Source organism: Aulostomus chinensis, chromosome 12, assembly GCF_037954235.1.
Source record: "Aulostomus chinensis isolate RoL2024-O1b breed Wild chromosome 12, RoL_Achi_v1.0, whole genome shotgun sequence".
Lineage (NCBI taxonomy): Eukaryota > Metazoa > Chordata > Actinopteri > Syngnathiformes > Aulostomidae > Aulostomus > Aulostomus chinensis.
In genome coordinates this window covers 26,046,003-26,073,495 of record NC_141331.1, presented here as the reverse complement: position 1 = coordinate 26,073,495, position 27,493 = coordinate 26,046,003, and the positions used below count along the sequence as shown (strand labels likewise).

Sequence of the window (27,493 nt, the reverse complement as noted above, 5' to 3'; positions counted from 1 at the left end):
GGCAGAGTCTTCTTCTCTGACATGCCGGCTGGGTCGGATGACTTGAGCTTATTGCTAAGACTGATGAGTGTGACCCAAGTGCACAGCAATGAGGACACGAAAGATCAGGTGAAGCCCTTGGGCGTATTTATTGAAAGTCTTTAGGAAAGGAATTTGGGTTGGTTAGTGTTGTTGGTTCCGCAGGTTGGCTCAGCTGAGTTTGGATATCCAAAGATATTCATTCTGACAGGTGAGCCCTGGTGTGGAGTGTCATGAAGACTGGGCTTTTGTAGCGGCAGTTGATTGTAGAATGGAGGCCAGGGGCCTTATGTATCCACACGGTTTACGCAAGAAAAACTTGCGTATGCCAGGATCGGCGCTCACGTTCAGATGTATCAACGCGAAAAGTTCGTCGATTCTTGCGCTGTTTCACGCCAACTCCGGAGGTGCCGTAGTTGGCGGAAAGCCGATTCTTGCATTGACTGCACTTTGGTCCGTTGGCGACACCCTGTGGCGGTGTTTGGTAACTGACATTATTTGATAACCGCACATACATCGGGCACAAAAAAGCCCTCTGTTGGACCCAGTCTTATGTTTTCTTTTTTGTCCACTTTCATAATTTTGATATGTGAAATATTATTTTGGAAAAGATAAATTCATAATTTGGTATTTATGTAAGCCTCTTCCTCAGATCTGAGAACTACTCTAACTCTAATTTTGATGTGTCATTGCAGTTAAAGTGAACCTTATGCAGTTCCTTAAGAACTGTTCTCTTTCAAAGTAAAAGCTCAACTTCTATGTTGATTATGTAGAACGAGTTGAATTTCATGTATCTTATTTTGGAAGGCTCGCCTAGGCAGGAAGCCATGTTGCCTGTTTGAGGGTACTTGACTGGAATTTCAAGAACAGTAGAAAATGTTTGGTGAGGCTGAGGAGGCATACAGTATTATACAGTATTATTTATTGGAAGTTTATTTTTGAATCCTCTCAGTTTGGTTATTAACGTGGACAACTGCTAGAAAGAATAAATATGTTTTCATTGAAACATAATTTCTTTCTGGACATTTTTTCTTGGAAAAGCGAGTAAACACACCCTGGGCCTCACTAAAGTCGAGGTTTTGATGTTGAAATGCCTCTAAATCTAAGTCAAAACTGTTACTTGGAAAATAAGAACCTTTTGGAATCGAATCATGGAATTGAGGAATGGAATTTAATGGACAAAAGGACAAAACTAATGGACAAAAGGATGCAAATAATCCATTCTTCAGATAAAGGAAATATGGGTCTGGATTCCCTTCATTTAACTTAATTCATAAAGGAACGTCGGGGGATTTCTCTACTTCAAAAGGATATGGAAACACTCTTTAGAAGCTGAACTGTGAGTACACAATTTGCTGAATAAGACTGAGTTTGTTGCACAATTGTACATGTTCTTTGAAATGAATCTGGATATGACTTAAAGCCACAGGAGGAGTGGCATGTTTGGAAAATGAGTTTCTAAGGACAATGGCTAAATATTTCTCTGATGTGGATATGAATATGGAAGGAGACAAAGTTGTCACTGATCCTTGCTTTAATATGGATGGGGAAGAGGAAAAGGTTTCCAGTGAGCCAGAGACACTCACGAATATAACAGATTCAGAGGGAGATGTGCCCCATGTGACCTCCACGGACCCTCAAGAAATGCCTAAAGGAGTTTCTAATGAACAGCTATATAAGACAATGGCCTCACGGAGAGGTAAACTTGGAGCTGCGACACGCAAAAAGAATGACTTTCTAGCACTGATGACGGATGGAACAGCGGAGGATGTTTGCAGTGCATATGATGTGTTTCACAAACTATTGTCTGAATTTATGGAATTGCATTGCTGTATACAAACATATCTGCCTTTTGAGGAAAAAGATGCAGACCACCTTAACTGGTATGAACCTAAGCTGCTTGTGTTCAAACAATTCATAAAAGAAACAGATGGCTGGATAAAAACTCATACAATTGAGGAAATTTATGCCTTTTCATCAATCTACACAGCTTGTGCATCAGGAAGTAAGCTTGCACTCTACTGACCGTGATTCTGTACTATCTAGAAGGAGAGGAACTTCCAGTACATCCAGTACACGTGCATGGATGCGTGCAGAAGCTGAACGTGCTGCGCTGTTGGCAAGGGCCTCATCTCTGGATAACCAATATGCTTTGGAATTGGAGGAGCTTCAGCTTAAGAAAAGGAAAGCAAAGCTTGCAGTTGAATCTGAGTTTGCTGCTGCAACTGCAAAATTGAATGTACTGAATGAATTGGAGGAGTCTTCATCTCACAACTCTAAAAAAATCACCACAAGCACATGCAAGGACCATGGACCGTTTCAGTCCTCTGAAAGTGGAACAAACTATATTAGGAGAAGCTTCTTTGGATGTTTATGAACTACAGGGCGGAAGACCTGAGTTCTGCTCATGAAAATGCTGCTCAGATGCCTGCTGAAGAACAATCACAGGAGTGGGCAGAAGTGAGCAGCATGCAGAGCTTAGACATGGAGGTGGTGCTGTAGGCCCTACATGCTTGAAGCCTGGAGGTGTTAAGCAGCAGCCAGATGTCAACTCATTGCATCCTCGCCCCCCATGCGTGCAAGCAGACCAGCATCCAGGCCTCGGACGTGGTGCTGATGCTGTGCTGCATCCAAATCGTAACACCTGGCCAGTGCGTTCAGACCAGCATCCAGCCCACAGACGCTGTGGTGCAGCAACGCAACATGATGCATCTCAGGATGGTGCTGATGCCAGGCAAGAACTGGCCAGGCGGGACCTGGGAAGAAGCCATGAAAGTGACCGCCATGATGGTGTTGGGCCGCAGCCAGACCTCAGACGTGATGCAGCCCAGCATCGTTCTCGGGGTGCTATTGGAGGTCATGATGACAGGCTGAACACTGTCAAACCCGACTCGCACAGCGGTCATGAAGATGAGCATTCTGATACCATTCTTGCGAATATCCTCAGAAGACAAAATGACATCACTGAATATCTGGTTGGGAAGCAGCAGCTCTCATTATTGCCTATTAGAGACATTCCAATATTCAAAGGTGATGCACTTCACTACAGATCATTTATCCAAGCTTTTCAACACAACACAGAAAGCAGGACCAGCAGTAATCACAACAGACTTTATTTTTTGGAACAATACACTGCTGGCCAGCCAAGGGATCTTGTGCACAGCTGCATGTACATGGACCCCCGAAGAGGATACGCAGAGGCAAAAATGTTGCTTCAAAAGCACTTTGGACATGAAATGAAAATAGCAACTGCCTATCTGGAGAAGGCCCTCAACTGGAATTCTCTAAAAGCAGAAGATGGAAAGGCCCTGCACGCCGATGGCATATTTCTGAGGGAATGCTATCATGCCATGCAAGATATTCAATTCTTAATGGAATTAGAAACCCCTTCAAACATGAGAGCCATTATTGCCAAGTTGCCCTTTAAGCTGCGTGACAAATGGAGGTCGTTCTTTCCGTCATTAGAAGTGGTTAAGATGCATGAACATGATAAACAACACTGGTGATTAGAAGGGAACTTTAGCCAATAACAGGTCCGACCACTTTTTTTTTAATCTTCGCGGGGGTGCGTTGCTCCGAACCCACCGCGTTCACCCTCTCGCACTTCTTATCCCACTCACAAAGTTTATTGTGAATCCTGACACCACTGGACAGGCTGCCAAAGAGAATCTGCTGTTGCGCCTCCACCTCCCTGACCAGCACCTCCAGCTCTCACGCCGTGAACCTCTTTTCTTTGACATTATTTTGTGAGCGCGCACAACGGAGACCCTATTTAAATAAATTTGCATATTTATAGGTGGGCGTAACGGGGGTGGGCCCGGTCGCTCCAACATTTGCGCTCAATTCAATGCTGACTGGGATGTATCAAGGAAACGTGCGTGGATTCTGGCGCTCGCATATATTGTTACATCCAGATTTTTTTGTGCTTACACAACTTTCGCGATTCTTGCGACCGCAGTTTTTTTAGTATGAGATCTATGCAAGTATTGATACATGAGGCCCCAGGTGTGGAAACTGGTGAAGGAGAACAAGGGCCTCATGTATCAGCGCAGTTTACGCAAGAAAAACTTGCGTACGCCAGGATTGATGCTCACGTTCAGATGTATCAATGCGAAAAGTTTGTCGATTCTTGCGCTGTTTCACGGCAACTCTGGAGGTGCCGTAGAAGTCGGCGGAGAGCCGATTCTTGCATTAACTGCACTTCGGTATGTTGGCGACACCCTGTGTATGGTAACTGACATTATTTGATAACCGCATATACAGTACATCGGGCACAAAAAAGCCTTCCAGCGGGAGATGGTGGTCTGTTCCAGGGTGAGTCAGTCGACCCTCAGCCGGGCCATGCCCTGGGTGGTGGACATGATCATCCGCCTCTCCCGCAGGTACATTAAATTCCCTTACGGTGCGGTTGAACAGGCCGATATTAAAGAGAAATTTGCAGCAATAGCCAGATTCTCTAATGTAATCAGAGCCATTGACTGTACTCATGTTGCCATAAAAGCGCCGTCCCATGAGGAATATGCTTACATTCACTGTAAGGGTTTCCACTCCATCAATGTGCAGATCATCGATGCGCAGAGGCTGGAGGAATGGACGCCGATCCTGGCCAGGCAGCCGTCATTGCACGCCAGAATTTCATTTTCACAATGTGAATGGGTAAGAAGCAATTACACAATTCATGAAGCCAGATTAATTTATTTTGTCCACTAAACGTTCCAGAACATTTATCAGGCAGTCGAGCCGCTCATTGATCCCCGTTATTCCCCTAATAATGTCCTCTTGCGACTGCAGGATCGCCTGTGTGACGACCCTCCCACTGGATCCGTGTGGGCCGGAGGATGCGCCGCTGGATCTGAGTGGGCTGGAGGACCGTCCACCGCTTGTCGGCCTAGTGCTGGTGCTGGGGCCGGGGGACGGGCTGGCCCGAATGCCGCTGGTCCTGGCAGATGACTCTGAGCCGGCGGACAGGCTGGCGTGGGAGCCGGCAGGGGTGCTGCACGTAGTGGCATGGCTGACGGATCCATTTCTGTTAAACCTTAAACATATTGGTTTATTTAAATGGCTGATTCTGTGTATTTGTTGCGTTTGCATCTGTAGCAAAGCAGGTGGAAATGTTGCGTAAGAAATGGTTGCCACTTACCCTCCAGGCTCTCGGAGTCAGCGTGGGTGGTGGCGACATCACCCCCCCCCCCCCCCACAGAGGTGCTGCCCATGACTGCTGCCACCGGCTGCTCACATTCCATCAGGTGCCCCTCTCCTTGACCCCCACCTGTCTGGCCAGCAATCCTCTGGAGGTTAGCTGTACGCCGCTTGACCTCCACCTTGAGATCCTGTTAGTGCCATTATCCATATTGTTATTTAAATTTAGATTTAAGCCAGTTGATTATTGTAGTTATTGCATTTAGTGATTGTGCAGTGTTGAATTTAGTCCTACGTTTAGATTGCATTGTTTAGGAAGTTAGAATTGCAGACATGCATTAGAAATAGAGAGGAAATCTTTCAGAGCGCTAGCAGCAGTGCAAGGTTATGACGTAGTGATGCTCTTGCAGGTTGGGTGAGGAAAACTGTGGTTGATATCTCTTTGATCATTCAGTAAAGGAAGAGCGAACATTTTTCTCCCGTCGTCTCCAACTCACCACCAGATGGTGTTCAGTTGCAAGCTCAGCTCCTCTCTTTACCCGAGTCTTGAAAAAATGGCTGCAGATGAAATGATATGACTATAAAATCGATCATAGACCTATGACCTATTTTATTTTATCAAGCTGTTCTGGAGAGCCTGGTCAGATTTGGCATCACAGTGTGGTGTGGTCGTCTCTCAGTGCAGCTGAGGTCCAAGTTGGTTAGACTTATGCAGACTGCAGGAAAGATTATAGGGGCAAGACAAATCCCCTCTCTGCAGTCCATCTATGAGCAGGCCACACTTAATCAAGCCCAAAAAATAGTTAAGTACGATACACATGTTTTACATGAGATGTTTATACTTATGCTCTCCGGAAGAAGGTATAGGGAACCAAAGTGGAGGTATATCAGGTTCAAGAACTCCTTTGTCCCTGCTTCAACTAAAATGCTGAATGATGCTCTGAAACACCAATGAGTAAAAGGGTCAATAATTCGACAATTTGTGCACTGGTGTAATGTTGTGTGCCCTGTTATGTACTGTACTGTTTACTTGATGTTTTTGTGTGGTGGCTGCAGGGGTGAAAGCCCAAGACAAATTTCCCTTGTGGACAATAAAGTTTACCTTGACCTTGACCTTGACCTCCTGGTGCCACATGCACTGATGGAAATCCTTATGTTCAAACACTGTGTTAGTTATGGACAAGTTGCCATTCACACAGAAGTCCAATATACTGAACACTACTCAGGTTCAGGTCGGACCTGTCGTTCCTCCCAATCACGCCCCTCCAGGTCAGACTATCATTGCCCACGTGAGCATAGCAGTTCAGAAGGACAAGGGAGTACCCAGGTGGGGCACCATCCAGCACCCTTCCCTGGGACTCAAAAAGTGTGGGTACTCTAAACTGCTGTTCACCGCATGAGCACAGACAACAGTCAAGACCCATTCCCAAACCTGAATGTGCAGGGAAGCAACCCTTTTATCCACCGGGGTGAACCCCAACATACAGGGAGAGAATCTGGGGGCGATCAGAAAGCCCAGCCCAACCCTCTGCCTCTCACCCAGAGCAACTACAGCAAAGGAGAGAGTCCCTCTCAAGGACTCAGGTTCCAGAATCACATCTATGTGTCAAGGTGAGACTGACTCTGTCGAGCCGAGAACGCTCATCCTCTTCCACCAACTCCAGCTCCTACCTGCCAGAAAGGTGACATTGCATGTCCCAATAGCCAGCTTCCATAGCCAGGGCTTAGACTGCCAATGATCCCACTTTGGTCCACTGCCGATCCACACTGCATCAGACCCTTCCAGTTCCTCCTGCAGTGGTGGGCCCACAGGGAGACGAGTCCATGTATCCATGTCAGGCTTGGCCCAACCAGGCCTCAAGGGCAAAAGCCCGGCCACCAGGCACTCGCTGGGCCTATGGGCACTCAAACTCCACCACCAAGATAAGATGACATTTCCAGGAGGAGAAGAGGATTATTCTTTTTCTTATCATTTCTACTAGGTATTATATTAGTGCTGAGCTTGTGTATGGTTGTATCCGTGCAGTCAGAAAGGTGTGAGTGTGTGTTTGTGGGTTAGGCCTGTTGTCATTATAAGGACTTTGACAGTATGTGAAACGAGTTTCTTGCTTATGGATCGTACCGCTTTTTTTTAAAATGTAGTTTTCTTTTCCAAGGCAGGGGGTTTGGGGAACCTGAGGGCAGATTCATCCCTGGCGGCGGTGTCCCTCACACACTGGGTGATTTCAATATGATTTGTAGTGGTATTTCTCTGACCCTGTAATTCTCATCTTTGCATCTGGTGATATAATACAAGAGTGAGAATCTAAAGTTTTTAAATTGTGAGGACATCATAGGCACACACGTTCCAAGTTTACATCTCTGAGGAGAGGCCTCTAACACCTATAGGGAAACCTCGAGACTCACACAGTGAAGCTGGGAAACGTCCTCTATCAATGCAGATGATTTACTTTATTTGCCAAACACAAAGTCTAACACCAAAGAATTCAATGTTTTCAAAATGTTCAGAGAAATCAAACAGTGAGAGTAAAATGAAAAATTCGTAATAATTTTTTTAATATGAAGTTAACTTTGTCTCCTTAAATTGGTGAATGAAACTAGTGAAAAAAAATTTCAAATGAAAAATCATTATCAGAAAGTCTTCAAGTTCTTGAACAACATGCAGCAGAACGATTGTTTCTGTCGTCATGGCTGAAGCAAGGAATTAGTGAAATAGAAGAGCAAGGAAGAAAAAACAAAAAGACATCATGTCTAAGAAAAACAAAAAAATTCCCTTTTGAGTTTTTCCTCTTCAGTTATGAGTTTTGTAAATGTATTAGGCACAGAGAGGCTCTTAGATTAACTTTGTGTAATCCACCAAATTGAATAAAGCTGCTTTTGTCAACTTTACATTCAGTTGTGAACAATGCAGCTGAGTTAAACTGCAAAGTTTCAATCATAAAATTGACAGGACTGATGAAACAACTCTGTCCAGAGGAAACTCAAGTGAGCATTTAACTTCAGAAAGTTTGGACAGCTCTGATGGAGACCGTCAGGGAGACTGCTTCTTTTACTGCTGTTTCACTGAATTGGGAATCTGTGAGCAGCAGCTGATCTCTTGAATAAGTAAAAAAAAGAACATACAAACTTATTTTACTCCTTATTGATCATTTCTGGACCTTTTGGATTTTTTGGTACAATGAGAAGACACAGGGTTTTAGCGTTCTACTATTCTTTAAGTGAGATTTTGCCTGTTGATCTGTAGTGATGGAGCTTCTTATCGTCACTGCATTGTGGCCTTGAGCTGTCTGCAGAGGGGTGATGCTTCCTTGTTCTACTGCAATGGAACCCTATCAGTGGAGCAACCCCAGATATCCTGGTGACTGACATTCAGAGAAAAATTATTCTTGGATTCATAAAGGCAACATTTTATCTGACAGAAGCGAGAATTAACAAGAGTCAAATCAACAAGCATATCTACTTGATGAAAGGTGAAAAGAAGAAGTCTGTAGTGTCACTCTACACAGATATGAAGATTTTGTCATCTGTATTGAATTTTCCTCCAGGTTCAGCACTCAGGGACCCGCCCCTATCTGTCTGCCGGTGCCCTGGTAAGAACGAGACAGGAGCTGGACCAGGCTGGAACCACTATGCTGCAGGTAGAACCAAACATGGAATAGAAGCAAAAATTACATTGTTATCACCTTAGTTATAATGTATGTCTTTGACTTAGAACTGGCTGAAGGCTTTGTAATCAGTTATCCCTTTGACAAAAACCTTAGCCAGCAACAGCAAGCAAAGAATGAAAAAATCCACACACTATTTGTCCTTCTAAATATTTTCATTTTAACTGGTATATATAGCTACATTTTAGTACCTGACCACCCGTTAATTGATAAGAATAATAAACACAACCTAAAACTGCTGGATGTGCATGTAAAAGTCAGTATCATACTGTAAATTATGTTGTCATTTTAGTCTCATCTACAAGATGTTGGCCTGACAGGAGCCCGGCTGAAGGATCTGAAGAGTAGCAATGATTTTAATACTTTTAATAAACCAGGGGTAAAACAAGGCATATATGACAGGGTTCAAACAGGAGTTCAGATAAAACAGATAAATCACATAAGCAGCAGATGAAGCATTGAGCAAATCATCTCCTGCTAGAGACACACAATAAAATGGACAGAAACATATCACAAACACAGCTAACACAATACCAAGAGTCCTGGCTGCTTTCAACTCAGCCTTCTTCGTTGTTAGAGAGACAGAAGCCTGGAGTTTGACAGCTGCAGTGTGAGAGCGCATGGCACGGGCCTGAGACACAGCCACCATGAACACTCTCATATACAGAGTTATGATAATAGTGAGGGGAAGGACAAAGGTCACCACAAGGTCAACGACTCCTGCAATATTGTCAATGATAAGTACACACTCTCCATAGCAGGAATTATAGTTGTCTGAATGAGTCAGATCCTTTACAATGACACAGCTGTAGAGGACCGAACAGAGCCAACAGAGACAAACACAGACTTTAACTCTCCACACTGTGACTCTGGTGGTGTAATGAAGAGGATAACAAATAGCCACATAACGGTCCACTGATATCAGCACCATGTTTCCTACTGATGCAGAGTTAACAATGAAGGCCAGGAGGTTATAGAGAGAACACATGAGATCCCCGAGAGACCAGCAGGATGTTTTCCGAAAGATTTCTCCTGGCATCAGCAGGAAGCCCACCAGAAAGTCTGAGACGGCCAGGGAGAGGAGGAGGATGTTGGTGGGAGTGTGGAGCTGCCTGCAGGAGGAGAAGCGTACATCAGTAAAACAACAAGACTTCCATCTAAATAAACAAAAATCACAGCACAGAGACACCAACGTGGCTTCTTGAGCAAAAAACTTTCTGGTATCAAAATCTGACATTTGAGCATTGTTCAAGTATTTTCAAGAAGATAATAAATGTAGCCTAGCATGGTCTAACATTAGCACCAATTACAAGCTGACATTATTTACAAGTTTGCAGGATTTGCAGAGAAATGTGAATCTGCCTGAAGAAGGAGACTGAGATGATGATGAGCAGGTTGAGAGTAACAGTGAGGAGACAGACGGGACAGAACATAAAGCTGAGGAGAGCAGCTTCAGAGCAGCAGGCTGGCTTCCTGCAGGAGATGTTGATGAGGTGTGGATAGCAGAGCTCTGCTCGCTCCTGGGTCTCCATCAGGGAGAAGAGAAGCTACAGCTGCTGTCTCAAGCTCTTGATGATGCATCAGATTTATCCTTGTGTAAATTCAACCCTCCCCTCAACAAGCCACGCCCAGTGTCTCTCTAGATCACCCAACTGGTTCATGTCTCTGCTGGGTTTCATGGGACATGGTCAAATTAACAATTAACCGTTTAAATTATGTGAAAAAACTCCTTTCTACGTCCTCACAAGACACAGATGCCACTGATGTGACAGCTGTTTACAGCACTGCATCATTGGGAGGATGAAACAGTTCCATCCCAGTGTGCATCGGCACTTCCATGAGTGAGCAGTCTCGATAAAAATGACACCATTCTCAGCACGCAGACACCAAAGGGAGCAGTGACACGGCATGAAATGTTTACGTTACAGTCTTTGTGTCCTCACAGACACATTTGTGTTCGAAAGATGCAAAGCAACCATTTACCAACACGCAGTTTAAACTTGCCCAGCGGCAACTGTAAACATTTATTCCTGACATCATCAGTCTATACCCACCAAACATTGCCTCGAGAGGGTGCGCGCGCGTGCACACACACACACACACACACACACACACACAAAGTTGACATGTTTGCACCCAAAACTGTAGCTTCACTATTTGGTTGGAAGGATCTTCTCTAATTTCCAGAAATATGGCCCAGTTTATAATAGAATCAAAACCCTGACAACCCAGAGTTCAGACCAGGAAGCAGAGCTGCCATCTTACACGCGCGTCCATTTGGGCAGTTACCCACCCAAAACTACATAGAGACTGTGTCTGTCCCCCGACCACGTTAGTTTACTCGTTCCAATTCTACTTGTAAAGGAGTAAATCAGAAAAACCTAATCAAAATTAACACAACCACTAAATTAACTAAAAAAAAATCTAAAAATTAGATGTGGACTACACTCAAAAAAATGATGATTGGCCCTAATAAATATTAAGTGATATTCTAAGATAAACTTTAACTGAAATGTATGAAATATAAGGATAATTTAATACAATCATTAAAGATGACTTAAATATGCTCTCTACAAACGTGATTTAAACAAAACGAGTAAACTTTATCTGACTGGGTCACATAAAATGACAGTGTGCGTGTGCCAGCATGTTGTCACCATGGTAACTGCAGAAATCTACGGGTTCACCCACTCTACCCTCACACACTGGCACTGCCACGCCATGAGGGTCCTGCATTGATCCGGCTGTCAGCTGATTGATGGGTTGATAGATGGAGAGAGACGACTGTGCTTTACGGTAAGTTGAACTGTTTTAATTGTCCTATGTCTTATCTGTCAAGTTTCTCGCAGACAATATAAATGCTTTTGCTTCGACATTTTAGGAAGTCTGGTGAAGTTGGATAGCGAAGGCAGTAAGCTTGGGGCTAACGTTAGCGCTAGGCTAGGCTATTTAGCAGCTTTGTTTCGCAGCAGAGTATTTCCGGCAACGTTTCCTTCCATCATTTCACCATGAATATTCACAGAACTGTTGTGTTGTACCTGACGTGGAAGGCAGGAATACCTCGGAAAACAAAACGCCGTCGTATGTGGGTTATCAACACCATTAAGAGATCACATGGTGCTGCGCTGTGGCTGCGGGTGGTAGTCGGGGGATGGGGCGCAACAATTAATTGATGAATGACCAAGATTCAATTATTAAACGACATGAACTATTTTGACAACTATTGTAGTTTTTTTTTTAAGGAATAGTACAAAAAACCTCTTATTTCAGCTCCTTAAATGTGAATATTTCAGGTTCCTTTGTTCCTTCATGACAATAAACTGATTATCTCTTTAGTTTGTGGACAAAACAAGAGACTTCCAACTTGCAATGTTGAACAACTAATCAATTAATTGTTTATAATACAACAGATTCATTGCTAAGGAAAATATTCATTGGTTGCAGCCCTATTAAGAGACCAGATAGTTATTTCCAAGCATCTGTTTGCAAAAAATGAAATCATAATTTCTTTTTCCAGTGTGTTCAGATGTATTAATACCACTTGCATTTACAGTTACATTCCTGCACGTGCCCATACGCTCACAAAAACATGGTTTTCATCCATTCTGGGTACTAACAATGTGACATTGTTCCTTTTTATTTGACATGCATGCGAAAGACGCCTGGTGCTTCCAGCCCAGCGCTGCTCCAAATCCCTAGCCAGACTCTTCTCTTCTGTTGTTCCCAAATGGTGGAAGGAACTACCCAACTCTGTGCGTTCTGCTGAGTCCCTTCCTACTTTTAAGAGACAATTGAAGACTCAACTGTTCAGAGAGCACCGAGGCACTGAACCTGACTCTTCTCCTCTTTGGGGTAGAATAAGTCAGAGGGTCCAAGACCCAGCACTTAGTGATTCTGTAGCACTAACTGTGTTGTGTGATGTTGTATGTCTGTCAAAAAAAAAAGGGGGGGGGGGGTGGCGCGTCACTTCTTCTGCCACTAGATGGCAGTACCTGTGACCAAATCACAACTGAAGCACTTTTGCGCTTCCTATGGACTTTTCCTTAATTAAGTCTGAATTCTTGCTTGTGTTGTACGTCGCTTTGGACAAAAGCGTCTGCTAAATGAAATTGTAGAGTTGTCGAATTTATTTTACGTAGGGCACATCACCACAAGGCCAAATCAACAAAGATCAACTTAAATTTTTGTATGGGCAACCTTTGAAATTAGGTGAGTACATGTGATATCATTGTGAATTGTTGAAGCTTAATTAGTTTTCTGCTAACATGTTAACATTTATCACATTTGCATTTGTTTTCTTTTCTAGGTGAACATGTGAATGGCAGTGTGGGAATGTAAGGTTTGTGGAAAATCAGTACCAAGTAGGTATGAATTGCTTAAACATAGCAAGCTAAAACATGGCCATCATGGAAGTAGATTCAGGCATTCCTGCCCATATTCTAATTGTCCATGCACATTTAGACTTTGGAACAGTCTTTTGAGTCATATATACCGTGCTCACAAAACTCAGACATCTCCTGAACCATCTGAGTTATCTGTATTTTCATGTCAGTTGTGTACATGTCCTAAACTTGCAAATGAACACGATTACTTCAGTCATGTAAATGAACATTTATGAAGACATGAAACTGTAACCTGCATGTTCAAGGGTTGCGCTTTTAAAACTAGCATTTACAATGCATTTCATACTCATAAAAACAGAAAACATAATCCCCATACTTTAAATGATTTTAAGCCTGAGGTTGTTTCTGTTGTTGCCAAGTTACAGGAATCAGAAACTTCAGTTGTTGATGATGTGCCTTGTGCAGCAGACACAGATGTAGAATCTTGAAACGGATGTAGATGCGCACACTTCCAATATTGAAGATCTTCCCAAAGTTATTGAACAGAATATTGCCTCAGTTTTATTAAAGTTTGAGAATTTTTTTTTGTACCAGCTACATCTATTGACGAATTGCTGTAGGAATTACATTATCTGTTAAGCTCTGTATGAATCTTTTGACATTGCTTCCATTCATAATTGGAGACTTGATACCAGAGGCAGAGCCTGCTTGGCTTGTGTTGTTAGACTTATAAGAAATAGTTGAACTTGCTGTTTCCCCTCTACATAACAAAGAAACCATTGCCTACCTGGACTGCAAAATCACAGAACACAGAGGCAGATTCTTGGAACTTTTTCCTGCACGAGTGTGCAAAACATCACTTCCTTGAACATTATCCTCAATTGATTGAATGTTTTGGGCCTTTGATAGGGCAGTGGACTATGAGGTTTGAGGCGAAGCACAGTTTTTTTTTTTAAGAGAGTTGCTCGTCACACAAATTGTTTCAAGAATACACCACTCACCTTAGCAACTAAACATCAACAAATGATTGCATATCATATCAGTGCATTGCATCTTAAACCTGCTTTGGAAGTTGAAAATGTTTCTCTGCTTCCCGTGCATGTAATGAACAAGGAGGTAGTGGACAGCCTTAGGCAGAAAAACCCAGAGATAACTGATGTACATCTTGCCAAAAATGCAACCGTCAAAGGCATCTCCCATAGAATTGGCATGCTAGTTCCATATGGTTGCACTGGTGGCCTACCTGAGTTTGCAGAGATCATACAAATCTGTATTGTTGAAAGCAGTGTGAGCTTTGTTGTAAGAGTCTTGTGTGCATGGTATCATGATCATTACAGTGCTTACGAGCTAACTACATCTCCTAATAGAGATGTTGCCCTAGTTGATCTTGAAAACCTTGCAGATGGTTATCCACTCTGTGACTACACGGTGGGTGTGAAACGAATGGTAACTCTGAAAAGGCACATTATTGTTTAAGGTAGGTCTAATGAAACTTCTCTCTCACTGTCTTTTGAAATATGAGTAATAAATAAAAACTTGTCATGTGAAAAATGGTATTCCTTTTATATTCAGTGACAATATATGATGAGAGGTGGTTTAAGAAATAATGTTGCCTCTCACGTGTTAATATCATAGTCTCACACAGACTGCTAGTCACACACACTTTCGTACTCATACTCATTTGTCTCATCTCTGTTGTCCACCTATCCATTTATCTATCTATGATCCATGATTTTTAAGGCCGACGTTAAATGAAGTTGCCATAACTAAGTATTCATAACCTTTGTGTCCTGTATTTTTTCCCTAGAATAACTGACGTGAAACATGTCAAGCCCTGTCCACCAGAGAGTCGTCTTTGGCGGAGATGATGCCAGAAAACTCAGCCTCCTGTCAGGAATACCAGCATCTGTGGATCAACTTGTCCGTGAGATAAAGACTGCTTTAGGACTTGCACAGGAGTTCAGGCTCCAGTGTCAAGATCCAGATTTTGGAAATGAATGTCAATCTTTCGGCAACAAATGACATAAGCGACAGAGACACTCTGAAAGTGGTTTTTTTGGCATGTGAAGAAAGTAGCTCCAGCATTCCAGGGATTCTACCACCTTGCAGCACCAGCAGCCCGACTTATTCAAATACGTCCCATAGCTCTGTAAACCCAACCAGCACACCATCTGAGGACAGCTTTTCCTCAGTTCACTCATTTGACAGTGGGGACACTATCATTTTACCTCCTCCTCCTGAGTCAAGTACCTCTTCATGGCCTCCAATATTCACTGTTCCCAAATTCTCATATTTTGCTGAAATTCAGCTTCAGAGAGCAGATGCTGCATTCAGTGCAAATGGTACTCTTCTTACCTCTCCTCCAAAGCTAAGAATGGACATTCTTGAAGGTATGGTTGAGGAGATTTTTAAATACACCGCATATCCCAGTGATGCCCAAATTGAAGAGGCAGCTGAGGTCTTGGTCCAAGTTGAAGTAAAAGTTCATCTTATCATTGACTTAATAAGTAAAAAGGTTTATGTGAAAGTTCACCTTACCCTGAACTTAATAAATGCATAAAGTTTATGTATACGTTTGCATTAACTTTAGTAAATTCATTGAAACTGATTCTGCATGGTATAACGTTAATTTCAGTCGGACCATCACATTAAACTTGCCTAATAAAATTACATGGAAAAACTTAATGTAATTAAAACACTTAAAGTCAATGTTTATGGGTCAAATATTTTTTTGAGCGTATTAGATATCAGATCTCTGATGCCAAAAACTGAATCGGTAAATGAATTGATATCTGATAATTGTATTGATCTGCTCTGTCTCACTGAAACCTGGCTTTGTGATGATGAGGATGTTAGTCTAAATGAATCCACTCCTCCCAGTCACATTAACACTCACATTCCTCGAGGCTCTGGCCGAGGAGGTGGAGTTGCTATGTTTGACAGGCGTTTTGTAATAAATCCCAAACCCAAAAGAAGTTTCAATTCATTTGAAAGCCTGATTCTTAATTTGTCTCATCCAGCCTGGAAAACAACACAGCCACTCTTATTTATTATTGTGTGCCGCCCTCTTGGTCCTGACTCTGAACTCTTATCTGAATTCGCAGAGTTCATAACCAGTTTAGTTCTCAAATCAGATGAAGTCATTATTGTAGGTGGCTTCAATGTTCATGTGGATGTTGATAACGACAGTCTGGTGCTGCATTTCTCTCTCTTCTAGACTCAATTGGTTTCCATCAGTCTGTTCATGTACCGACTCACCGACACAACCACACCCTCGACCTCATCCTAACGTATGGAATTGAAGCTGAACATCTAGTTGTATTTCCACAGAACGCTTTTATCAGACCATCAATTAATCACTTTTGAATTTGCACTAATCAGCTACACTCCACTCAGGAAAACGGTGGTTTCCAGATGTTTATCTGATCAGACCACAGCTGGATTTAAGGAAGCGATTCCATTTGCACTAAATTCAGTGTCATGTCCCATTGTAACAGAGGACACTGTTGTCAACCTTAGTCCCTCTCAAACTGATCCTTTTATCGATAGTGCAACAGGCACCTTAAGAACAACTTTGGACTCAATTGCCCCACTAAAAACTACATCTATAAATCCAAGGAAACAAGCACCTTGGTACAATTAAGAAACCAGACAGTTTAATAAAAAAAAAAAAACAGAAGTTAGAGAGAATATGGTGCTCCTCCAAACTGGAGGAGTCTCATATAATCTGGCAAGATTATATCCTCTCCAAAATTCTGGAGAAAGCAGTTGCTAAACAGCTGTGTGACTTTCTCCATAGCAACAGCCTATTAGAGGATTTCCAGTCAGGTTTTAGGATTCATCATAGCACAGAAACAGAACTAGTCAAAGTTACCAATGACCTCTTACTTGCATCAGATGAGGGACTGGTCTCTGTGCTGGTCCTATTAGATCTTAGTGCAGCTTTTGATGCCGTTGACCACCATATCCTTCTACAGAGACTAGAACATGCCATTGGCATTAAAGGAACTGCACTAAACTGGTTCAGGTCATATTTACTAGGTCGATCTCAGTTCGTACAAACTAATGATAAACCCTTGGAAACCACTGTAGTCATTTATGGTGTTCCACAAGGCTCTGTCCTTGTACCAATCCTCTTCACACTTTATCTGCTTCCTCGGTCACATTATTAGGAAACACTGAATTAATTTTCACTGCTATGCTGACGACACACAGCTGTACTTATCAATGCATCCACATGAAACAAATAAGCTGACTAAACTGGAGGCCTGTCTCAAGGAGATAAAAACTTGGATGGCCCATAATTTCCTTTTATTAAACTCTGACAAAACTGAAGTCATTGTCCTGGGCCCAAAACATCTTAGAGACACCCTATCTAATGAGATAGATACCCTGGAAGGAATTACCTTGGCCCCCAGCATGACCGTAAGGAACCTAGGACTTCTTTTCGATCAGGTTCTGTCCTTTAATGCCCACATTAAGCAAATTTCTAGGACTGCTTTCTTTCATTTACAAAACATTGCTAAGGTCAGACACATCCTGTCTCAAAAAGATGCAGAAAAATTAGTCCATGCCTTTGTCACTTCCAGGCTGGATTACTGCAATTCGCTCCTATCAGGCTGCACCAGTTGGTCCCTAAAGACTCTCCAGCTGGTCCAAAATGCTGCTACTCTCATTGACGGCGTAGGTACGGTGTTGCGTCGACGGCGTCACTGAGCATTTATAGTTCTGCGTCGAGGAAACGCGTTGCTCTGCAATTCACCAGGGGGTGTTGCTTTGTCTTTGTATTGTTTACGGGGGGCTCTTGTTGGATTCCTTGTTTTTTTCCGGTCACAGACAACAATTCACACGCGAAGAGGAGTTGTAGAGGTGGTCATACTTGTGCACCTCCTTGATAATCCTTTCTTTGGCTTGGTCCGTTTTTTCTTGGAGCTTTCACCACAGAAATTTTGAAAATGGCGGTGTTGTTGTGCTGCGACCATAGGGTTGCAACTGAACCAGAAATTACGTTCTGAGTGGACCAATCACAGTCCTCGACATTCACTTCACCACGCGTCAACGCGACGCGTAGTCAGGATTTTTTGGAGGTGCGCCTCAGGCTACGGAGTAGGGTCGACACCGTTGACGCGACGTAAAAGCATGAATCAGGCTTTAGGCTGCTGGGGGATCTCCCATGCTGCACTGGGTTTCCCTCTACTCCTCTCTGTCCTCCTATATGTGTCATACATAAATTATACTCATACATATAACTAACTCGTCTTCTTCTTTGGAGCCTTTGGGCTCCCCTCATCCCAGATCCCAGGTGCTGCTGGAGGAGGCGGCAGACCTGAAGAGGCTCAGGCAACCACCCAAAGCTCCACATGCTCACGTCCCTGTCTGTTTCTGCCTGCTCTCCTGATCTCTTTTCCCCCCAACCGGTCGAAGCAGAAAGTCCCCATTGAGCCTGGATCTGCTCAACGTTCCTGCCTGTTAAAAGGAAGGTTTTCATTGCCGCTGTTGCAGGATGTGCTTGCTCATGGAGAACTGTTGGGTGTAAATTCATAGGAGTGTGGTACTAGACCTGCTCTTCTTGTAAAGTGTCATGAGATAACTTCTGTTATGATTTGGCGCTATATAAATAAAATTGATTTTACCTGGTTGACCACAGTGTGTGACGTGCAGTGGAGAGACAAGCGGCACCTGGAATATTCTCCTGCTCTCATCACTCAGCTCCTCATTTATCGTTTGTGGTGATTTTCTGCGCCCGAGCCCAGGGATGTGCATGTGTGCTCCCCACCATCTCCAACCAGGCTGGAAAACTACTGTATCTATGTTAAATGAAAAACGAAACTATTTAATATCATTAGCAATATCACGCTGGAGGTCGCCCTGAATATCAGCTGTGATGACACAACACCGCTACCTCCAGTGTGATATTGCTGAATTATTTGTGAGCACATTGAAGAGACTGGGCTGTCACAGCTCACTGAGAGAGACTTCTCTCGAGGTGTAATGGAGAGGCCCACCTCCAGGGCGGAGTGATGGTTAATAAAGCTCTCATCAGCCCCAGAGTCGATCAATGCTGTCAAAGTGAACGTCTGCCCCTGGCATGTGAGAGTGACAATAAACTTGGCCCTGTTGGAGTGGGACTGGGGTTTGAATAGGTGGCTGACTTGATGCCCTGAGCCCTGTCTTTTTGTGGCCAAGCTAAAGAGGCCTTGGTGAGCCCTCTCTCGCTGACACTCCCGCTGACATTCATTAAAAGAGATGGAGAGAGAGAGATGAGGTGATCCAAGGTGGCCGGCCTCTCTACCAGCTAGTGTGTCTGTCACACCCCGGACACGGGTATGGGTAATGTGAGACCCAGACATTAAACCATTGATGGCAAAACACGACAGAGTTGCATAAGTTGTAACAATATTTATTTCCGCAGTTGTGATACACAAATATAATAAAGCAGCTATATACAGAAGGGACCAGGGGTCTCTGGACCTCAGCAATGAGCACCTCACCCCAGCAGAGTTAACAGCAGACTGCCTTGTAAACCCACTCTCACCCCTTATATACTCTCATGGCCCCTCCCACCAGACAGACCAAAGACCAGTTAAGGGGAGTTGTATTGTTTTCCCAAATTGTTCTGTGTACCTTAACATACAGCAAAGAAACACCATGTCCTTCAGTGACCATATATATCTGCTACTTTGCAATAAACAAATGTCCAGTGTCCTTCATTGACCAAACCCATTCACATGTCCATGTACTGTTCGAGTTCCCCTGTCTCCGGACAGGGAATGGTTCGCCCCAATTTGGGCGTAGCCTTCGACGCCTACTTAAAGGCTCCAGCCCCACCCTGACTCTTTTAGGATCCAGTTCAGAGCCCTGGTGAGGGAGAAGGCCGTAACCTGTTTGATGCATGGCCTTGCCGAACAAGTGTCCTTCAACGTTGCTGACCGTCTCCGGGTTTGTCCATGCCATCCCACCAAACAACTGTGCACTCATTGAGGTGGGCTGGGGACAAACAGTGACAGTGGGGTCTAGACTGTCACAGTGTCCTTCCTGGGCTCTGCCAAGCCCCGTCGGAAACCACTGAACAAGGCCGCCTCATTCCATTGCCAGCAGGCTGCATGAATGTGAAGTTCTGTGACATACTCTGCCACAGAGACAGAACCCTGCTGGAGGGTGGAAAGAGCTGAATCGGCATCCTGCTCATGGACGTCATGATCAAACACAGTCTTGAACTCCTTAATAAAAGCTGCATAGTCTTGCATATAGGGTGCAGAGCCTTCTCGACGAGTCATAACCCACCGGCGGGCCTACCCTGTGGTTAGATTAGCAATGTAGGCTATTTGAGCAATGGCAGCGGAATACAACCTGGGCTTTTGCAGCTCACTTTGTCTTTTTAGTGGGGGGCCAAACATTCTCCTGGAACCAAAGCTGCTGAGAGTGGTGACAGTGAACTAGTAAAGCCAGAGAGTCAAACAAGAACAGTTGCTCCTAAAACTCCCTGACCATTGCAGACTTGATGGTTCATGTTGATGGAATTGTGACTTTACGGCCATACATCTCCATCCATCCATCCATCTATTTTCTTCCGCTTATTCCTGTTTAGGGTCCCGGGGGGCTGGAGCCTATCCCAGTGGCTTTCGGGCGAGAGGCAGGGTTCACCCTGGACAGGTCGCCAATCCATTGCAGGGCCAACACATAGAGACAAGCAACCATTCGCACTCACATTCATACCTACGGTCAATTGAGAGTATCCAATCAGCCTAGTCCCCAATTGCATATCTTTGGACGGTGGGAAGAAGCTGGAGTACAGGAGAGAACCCATACAGGCACGGGGAGCACATGCCAACTCCAACAGAATGATCCTGTGCCCAAGCCGGGGCTCGAACCCAGAACCTTCTTGCTGCAAGGCGACAGTGCTGACCACTTCACCACTGTGCAGCCTTCTGTCATACATCTGTCACATATTAATTATGTTTCCATAGATACTGATGATGGCTGCTTCACTCTGAGCAAACAGAGTTTTGAGGGGAGGCAATGTCACACCAGGGAAAAAAACTGCTCAATGATGATTGCATCATTTGTTTTTGTGTGGCAGCAGCAGCAATGTGTGTTTACAACCAAGCTGGTCTGTCTTAATGCCTCTGACTGCTGCAGAGGCTGAGATGTGTTCATCTGATACTAATTCCTGCAGGTGTGAAGAGGCTTCCACAGAGAGACTCAAACCTCTGAGAGTAGTGGCTGCTAATGGCCTTCAAAACATTGTTCCCTGACACCCATATTAAACCTCACGGGGCGTAAATGTGCCACAGATACAACACACAGGCAAATGTCAGCGGAGAGTTATGACATCAGTGACAAAGAACACAAGAATACAATAACTATCATTAATCATACAGCTGATGACAACGCTCACTTTTGGAGCTATTCTCCATTGGTTTCATCACTATCATGAAGTATGTCTGCTTAATCATGTCAGATGGCATATAACATATAACACATATAACAGCCTCTAAAGTCCCTCCTGAACTTAAAACCTCCTCCGCTTTGTTCTTGCCATGTGGGCCAGCGTTATGCATATTCTATTCATGTATTTTTCCATGAAGAGAGCACATCCACAACATTTGAAAAAATCTGAGCAGCTGACTGACGCAGAAAAGAAGGTGGGCTTCGGAAGCTGGAACCTCCAATGTCAAACAGACCTGCTTGCTGGTAGCTTGCCTGCCTCTGTGCACCAGAAGCTGTTTGTCAGTTTGGAAGCTGAAGTCCCACAGCACCTTAGCCCTGTTGTTCTCAACCACTTTTGGTGGTATGTCTCATTGGGATTTGGGTACTTCTAGTCCATACCAGGTACAGATGTTTCTGCACACTACCCCTGCCATTTGGTTGTGCCTCTCCATACATGCTTTTACGGCTAGCAACTTACACCCCGCTACTATAGGTTGGGCTGTCTCAGGAGTATCCTTACACATCCTGCACCTTCAGTCTGATCTGGGGCCTCATGTATCAATACTTGCGTGGATCTCATACTAAAAAACGGCAGTCGCAATAATCCCGAAATTTGTGCATGCAGAAAAAAATCCAGATGTATCAATCTGTGTGAGCACCAGAATCCACACACGTTTTGTTGGTACATCCCAATCAGCGTGGAATTGAGCACAGATGTCGGAATGACAGGCCCTCCCCCGTTACGCCCACCTATAGGGTCTCCGCTGTCGGCACTCGCAAAATAATGTCAAAGAAAAAGAGGTTCACTGTGTGCGACCTGGTGGTGCTGGTCGGGGAGGTGGAGGAGAGGCAGCAGATTCTGTTTGGCAGCCTGTCCAGTGGTGTCAGGATAAACAATAAACGTTGTGAGTGGGATAAGAAGTGAGAGGGTGAACGCGGTGGGTTGGGAGCAACGCACTCCCGCGGAGATGAAAAAAAAGTGGTGGGACCTGTTATTGGCTAAAGTTCCCTTCTAATCACCAGTGCTGTTTACCATCATGTTCATACATCTGAACCTCTTCTAATGACGGAAAGAACGAGTCGCTACGTGTGTTTGAAGTTTATGACGAAGGTAGAAAAGTGTTGGCTCCTCCTTTACTGAATGATCGAAGTGATACAAAGCTCAGTTTTCCTCACTAAACCTGCGTGAGCATCACTACGTCATCAGCTTGCACCACTGCTGGCGCTCTGAAAGATTTCCTCTCTATTTCTAATGCATGTCTGCAATTCTAACTTCCTCAACAGTGCAAGCTAAACGTAGGACTAAATTTAACACTGTGCAATCACTAAATGCAACAACTACAGTAATCAATTGGCTTCAATCTAAATTTAAATAATAATATGGAAAATTGCACTAACAGGACCTCAAGGTGGAGGTCAAGCGGCGTACAGCTGCCCTTCGGAGGAGTGCCGGTCGGACAGGTGGGGGTAAGGGAGAGGGGCACCTGATGGAATTTGAGCAGCAGGTGGCAGCAGTCAGGGGCAGCATCTCTGTGACGGGGGGATTGTCACCGCCACCCATGCTGACTCCGAGAGCCTGGCGGGTAAGTGGCAACTCAATTTCTTACGCAACATTTCCACCTGCTTTGCCACAGATGTAAAGGCAACAAATACACAGAATCAGCTATTTAAATAACCCAATATGTTTAATAGAAATTGATCCGTCAGCCATGCCGCCGACGTGCAGCACACCTGCTGGCTCCTGTGCCAGCCCATCCACTGGCTCAGTCATCAGCCAGGACCAGAGGCATTCCAGCCAGCCCGTCCTCACACAGGCGGTCCTGCAGTTGCAGGAGGACATAACGGGCATCAATGAGCCTGAACTGCCTGATAAATGTTCTGGGACATTTCGTGGACAAAATAAATTAATCTGGCTTCATGAATCGTGTAGTAGCTTCTTACCCAGTCACATTGTGGAAATGAAATTCTGGCATGCGAGGACAGCTGCCCGGCCGGAATCGGCGTCCATCCCTCCAGCCTCTGCGCATCCATGATCTACACATTGATGGAGTGGAAACGGTGTGTGGAGTGTATGGGACGGCGCTTTTATGGCAACATGAGTGCTGTCATTGGCTCCGATTACATTAGAGAATCAGGTTATTGCTGCAAACTGTAAATATGTTAAAACTGTTAATATTGGCCTGTTCAATGATCAGCTCCACCACCCAGGGCATGGCCCGGTTGAGGGTCGACTGACTCACCCCGGAATGGTCCGCCATCTCCCGCAGGAAGGCTTCTTTTGTGCCGGATGTGTGGTTATCAAATAATGTCAGTTACCAAATAACGCCACAAGGTGTCGCCAACGGACCAAAGTGTAGTTAACGCAAGAATCGGCTTTCCGCCAAGTTCTACGGCACTTCCGGAGTTGGTGTGAAACAGCGCAAGAATCGACAAACTTTGAGTTGATACATCTGAATGTGAGCATCGATCCTGGCGTACGCAAGTTTTTCTTGCGTAAACTGCGTTGATACGTGAGGCCCCAGGTCATCAGGTGGTCAACCTCCCACCTGTAGGTGGACTTGTCACCATCGGAGATGAGTCCAATGGTGTCGTCCACAAACTTCAGGAGCTTGACGGACTAGTGACTGGAGGTGCAGCTTTTCATGTACAGGGAGAATAGCAGAGGAGAAAGAACGCAGCCCTGTGTGGATCCGATGCTGATGGTCTGAGATGGGTTTCCCCAGCTTCACACACTGCTTCTGACAGACAGGAAGTCTGTAATCCACCTGCAGGTGGAGTCAGGCACGTTTTGCTGGGAGAGCTTCTCCTGTAACAGGGTTGGGATGATGGTATTGAAGGCAGAGCTGAAGTCCACAAACAGGATCTTGGTGTAGGTTCCTGCAGAGTTCTAGGTGCTGGAGGATGTAGTGGAGGGCTAGGTTGACAGCATCGTCAACAGACCTGTTGGCTCTGTAGGCAAACTGCAGGGGGTCCAGGAGAGGGTCGGTGATGTCTTAGAGGTATGAAAGCACAAGGCGCTCAAAGGACTTCATGACCACAGAGGTCATGGCGACGAGTCTGAAGTCGTTAAGTCCTGCGGTCCTTGGCTTCTTGGGGACAGGAATGATGGTAGTCGTTTTGAAGCAGGCTGGCATGTGACAGGTCTCCAGTGAGGTGTTGAAAATGTCTGTGAACACTGGAGACAGGTGATCAGCACAGTGCTTCAAGGAGGATGGGGAGACAGAATCCAGTCAAGCTGCTTTCCGGGGCTTCTGTCTCTTGAAGATTTTGCTGACGTCCCTATTTGTGTGTGTATTTATATATATATATATATATATATATATATATATATATATATATGTTACGTGTAGGAGTGGAGGGAAGTAGACCCAATAGCGGACAGAGTGTGGGACGGTGCACAAAAGAGGTTTATTGGAAACAGAGGCTTGAGACGGGAGACTGGCGGCTTGAGACGGGAGACTGGCGGCTTGAGACTGCAGATTGGAGACTGGTGACTCGAGACTCATGACAAACAGTTAGTGAGCAAAACACTCCATGACAGCCCATTAGTGCAAAATCCAAAACAATGGCCCAACCCTGAACAGGGGAAAACACAGAGGTTAAATACATGAGGGGAAACGAGATATAGGTGGTGCAATCACCCAGGTGAGACACATGAGGTAATCACAGGAGGGAGGACAGGACATGACTACAAAATAAAACAGGAAACACGAGACAGGGATCGTGACATGTATTTGTAACCCCATCATTATTTTTGGGTTATAAGTTATTTGTTTGAAGACAGAAATGGGTACACTTTGTATTGTTATGTGCCTTAACACTGCTTCAGAGTATGCATTTACTCTGTTTATGTCCATTTAATTTCTGTAGTATTCGTATTTTGTGGAGCTGTGAACTTGCCGTAGCAGGAGGGCGTGAGCCAATCAGGAGTGAGCATGAGGTCAGGTGGGGGGAAGTTTAAAGGGAAGACGCGCGGCAAGCCAGGTGGGAGATGCAGTGAGGAGAGAAGACGAGTGAATGAAACAGATACATACAGAGAAACGTGACAAACAGTTTTTTGTGGACATTCTTGTGGTTTGCAGTGTGATGGCATAAGACCGCAAGACTGCACGGTGGAGTGTCATTCTGTGTCGACGAGATAAAGACTGAGACACTCTTCAGTGTGAGTGTTGTAGCAGTTAGCTACAACGCTACGTGGGGCTAGCGAAAGGTGTGAAGCATACTATTCGCCTGGAGGATGTGCGGCCTTTCCGTGAGCAGTCTAGACGCCTTGCTCCTGCGGATATCGATGATGTGAGGAGTCATATACACAGGGGTGCACATAAGTGGTCCGCATGCGCGCATGCGTAAGGAACCTGGACAAATGCGCCCGGCTTCAAAGGCTTAAAAGCGTATAAAAGCCTTTGAAGCCGGGCGCATTTGTCCAGGTTCCTTACGCATGCACGCATGCGGACCACTTATGTGCACCCCTGCGATATACAGAAACTTTTGGCTGCAGGCATCATCAAGGAATCCAGAAGTCCATACGCTTCCCCGATAGTAGTGGTCAGGAAGAAAAATGGAGCAGTGAGGATGTGCATAGACTACCGCACCCTCAACAGTCGCACAATCCCTGATCAGTATACCACTCCCAGGATCGATGAGGCTCTGGACTGTCTAGCTGGCAGCAAGTGGTTCTCTGTCTTAGACTTAAGGAGCGGCTACTACCAGATTGCTATGAAAGAGGAGGACAAGGAAAAAACTGCTTTCATATGTCCCCTTGGCTTTTATGAGTTTGAAAGAATGCCTCAAGGGATCACCGGAGCGCCTGCGACTTTCCAAAGATTAATGGAAAAAGCAGTCTGAGATATGAACCTCCTCCAAGTTCTCGTTTATCTGGATGACCTGATTATCTTTGGAAGGACACTGGAAGAACATGAGTCGAGGCTCCTGAAAGTCCTAGATCGGCTCAGAGAAGTTGGGCTCAAGATTTCTCTCGACAAATGCATCTTCTGTCAGACCAAGGTCAAATATGTGGGTCATATCGTGTCAGCCGAGGGTGTCGCCACAGATCCAAGCAAGGTCGAGGCTGTTGCCAACTGGCCCAGGCCCACAAATCTGAAGACTCTAAGGTCATATTTGGGCTTCTGTGGGTACTACCGTAGATTTATCTGCAACTACTCAGCCATTGTCCGTCCCCTAACTGAGCTAACTAAAGGGTATGCCCCCACACAGAAAGGGAGGAAGCCTAAGAAAGGGAAAAGTGATGTCTACCTGGACGAGAATGAACAGTTCGGAGAGAGGTGGGATCAAGCCTGCACAGATGCCTTTGAAAACATCAAACACTGTCTCAACAATGCTCCAGTCTTGGCTTTCGCTGACCCCAGCAAACCCTACGTGGTCCACGTGGATGCCAGTCTCTCGGGCCTTGGCACCGTTCTATATCAGACCTCCCCAGAAGGGCTAAGGCCAGTGGCTTTCGCCAGCCGGAAACTGAGTTCTTCAGAAACAAACTACCCCATACATCAGTTAGAGTTCTTGTCTCTCAAATGGGCCATTGTGGAGAAGTTCCACGACTATCTCTATGGAGCCCGTTTCACAGTCCGCACTGACAACAATCCACTGACATATGTCCTTACAACTGCCAAACTCAATGCCCATGGACATTGTTGGCTGTCGGACTTGTCAGTTTACAACTTCGATGTTGTCTACCGACCTGGCAGAAGCAACATCGATGCGGATCTGTTGTCGAGGGTGGAACCAAGAGAAGAGGATGCAGACTGGAGGAAGATAACCCAGTCTGGGGTCAAGTCCATGTGCCAGCAGGTCGGTGTTCTTGGATCCCTGCAAGCCTCTCCAAGATATGCAGAACAACTTGGGGCATCCCCTGAGTGTGTGCCAGATGTGTACGCCTTCCTG

General features: G+C 44.9%; 1 protein-coding gene and 1 long non-coding RNA gene across 6 annotated transcripts; one reads left to right on the top strand and one right to left on the bottom strand.

The window, feature by feature from the left end:
- Nucleotides 1-86: 86 nt before the first annotated feature.
- On the top strand, nucleotides 87-9,910 carry LOC147252590 (uncharacterized). The gene is made up of 3 exons (XR_015118775.1): nucleotides 87-108; nucleotides 8,703-8,795; nucleotides 9,868-9,910. It is a non-coding gene; the product is annotated as an uncharacterized LOC147252590 (long non-coding RNA).
- On the bottom strand, nucleotides 9,121-10,397 carry LOC147252589 (trace amine-associated receptor 13c-like). Of its 5 annotated transcripts, XM_086220945.1 has the most exons (3): nucleotides 10,150-10,397; nucleotides 9,969-9,972; nucleotides 9,121-9,934 (listed from the first exon to the last, which is right to left on the bottom strand). In XM_086220945.1, the coding sequence occupies exons 1-3, from the start codon at nucleotides 10,352-10,354 to the stop codon at nucleotides 9,121-9,123; spliced, it is 1,023 nt and encodes a 340-aa protein (XP_086077071.1). In that variant the 5' UTR covers nucleotides 10,355-10,397. The 5 variants fall into 5 exon arrangements, with proteins under 5 accessions (XP_086077071.1, XP_086077072.1, XP_086077073.1 ...); XM_086220946.1 differs by lacking the exon at nucleotides 9,969-9,972 and having other exon boundaries at nucleotides 10,185-10,397; XM_086220947.1 differs by lacking the exon at nucleotides 9,969-9,972 and having other exon boundaries at nucleotides 9,121-9,935; nucleotides 10,279-10,354.
- Between the last annotated feature and the right edge of the window lie 17,096 nt (nucleotides 10,398-27,493).